Genomic DNA, 1078 nt, shown 5'->3' on the forward strand with positions numbered 1-1078 from the left:
ATTTGTGTGTTTTTTAAATTATTATAAAATTAAAAATGAGCGACCACCTAGCAACTACCAACCTTTCAGACACTACCAATAGCAACACCCTGTGATCCACCCCTAGATTCATGGTGAAAACAAAAGCTTTCTTCAGAAAATGTTGAAATCTGGTTATAACTTGTGGAAAAATTCCCATTCTCTCTTCCCTCATTCTTTTTCTTGTAATTTTTCCTTCTGTTTTATTGTGCCCTCTCTTCTCCAGCAGCCCATGGTGAAAATTACATTGTATTGCATCCTCTCAGGCCTGTCCCCTCTCTCTCTCTCTCTCTCTCTCTCTCTCTCTCTCTCTCAGACGGAAGCGGGCCGCATCTGTCTGGAAGGCTGCCATTGTGATGACTACTACAGGATTCGTGAGCTGTTGTATCAGCAGTATGCTGTAGTTTAACGGATCTCAATCAGCTCCAGCCCCTCCTTTCATTTCCTTTCCTTTTGTAGGTTTTGAGTTGTGTATATTTTATTATTGTTTCCCCCCTCGTTTACATGGCAGACATTCTCACTGAAAATGACCCAAAGTGAGAGAGCGTCTGTCTGGACTGAAGAAGAATCGATGCTACAATCTTTTTGTTCTGAACTGCTGGATGCAAAGAAATGTTTAAGCCTTTTTTTTAATCCCTCAGATAAATTTTCATAATGAAGCGTCGTGTCTGTGTGGGTTTGTGCATTTACATTTATTCATTTCAGTGCTTTTATATAAAATACCGTGGGCTTGTTCAGAATAGCATACTACCATCTGCAGTGTTTAGTATGTATTCCGTGCATAGTATGCTCATTTTCTGTATGGCTATGCATGAAAATATGTACTAAATTTGGCGAAATGTACATTACGCATCTTTTTCTTGAGTTTATATCATGCAATTCTGAGTTTATTTCACACAGTTCTGAATTTATATCACTCAATTCTGAGTGTATATCACGCAATTCACACTTTTTCTCATAATTGTGGGGAAAAAGTCAGAATTGTGCATTATGCAACATGCTAGTATTTCATTCTGAACATATTCTTCGAGCTCTGCATTTTATACATGTGTGTTCCCTA

The 1078-nt window shown here is 38.2% G+C and overlaps 1 protein-coding gene across 2 annotated transcripts in view; it reads left to right on the forward strand.

Annotated features, from left to right (window-relative positions):
• Positions 1–678, forward strand: part of LOC107669458 (cleavage and polyadenylation specificity factor subunit 2-like) — a 17164-nt gene extending 16486 nt beyond the window's left edge. For both annotated transcript variants that reach the window (XM_016461696.1, XM_016461695.1), the window contains exon 16: positions 335–678. In XM_016461696.1, the coding sequence (XP_016317182.1) occupies positions 335–427 (93 nt within the window). In that variant the 3' untranslated portion in view covers positions 428–678. The remainder of the gene's footprint in view (positions 1–334) is intronic.
• The last annotated feature ends 400 nt before the right edge of the window (positions 679–1078 follow it).

Source organism: Sinocyclocheilus anshuiensis, unplaced genomic scaffold (genome assembly GCF_001515605.1).
Source record: "Sinocyclocheilus anshuiensis isolate Anshui unplaced genomic scaffold, SAMN03320099.WGS_v1.1 scaffold96, whole genome shotgun sequence".
In the NCBI taxonomy this organism is placed as follows: domain Eukaryota; kingdom Metazoa; phylum Chordata; class Actinopteri; order Cypriniformes; family Cyprinidae; genus Sinocyclocheilus; species Sinocyclocheilus anshuiensis.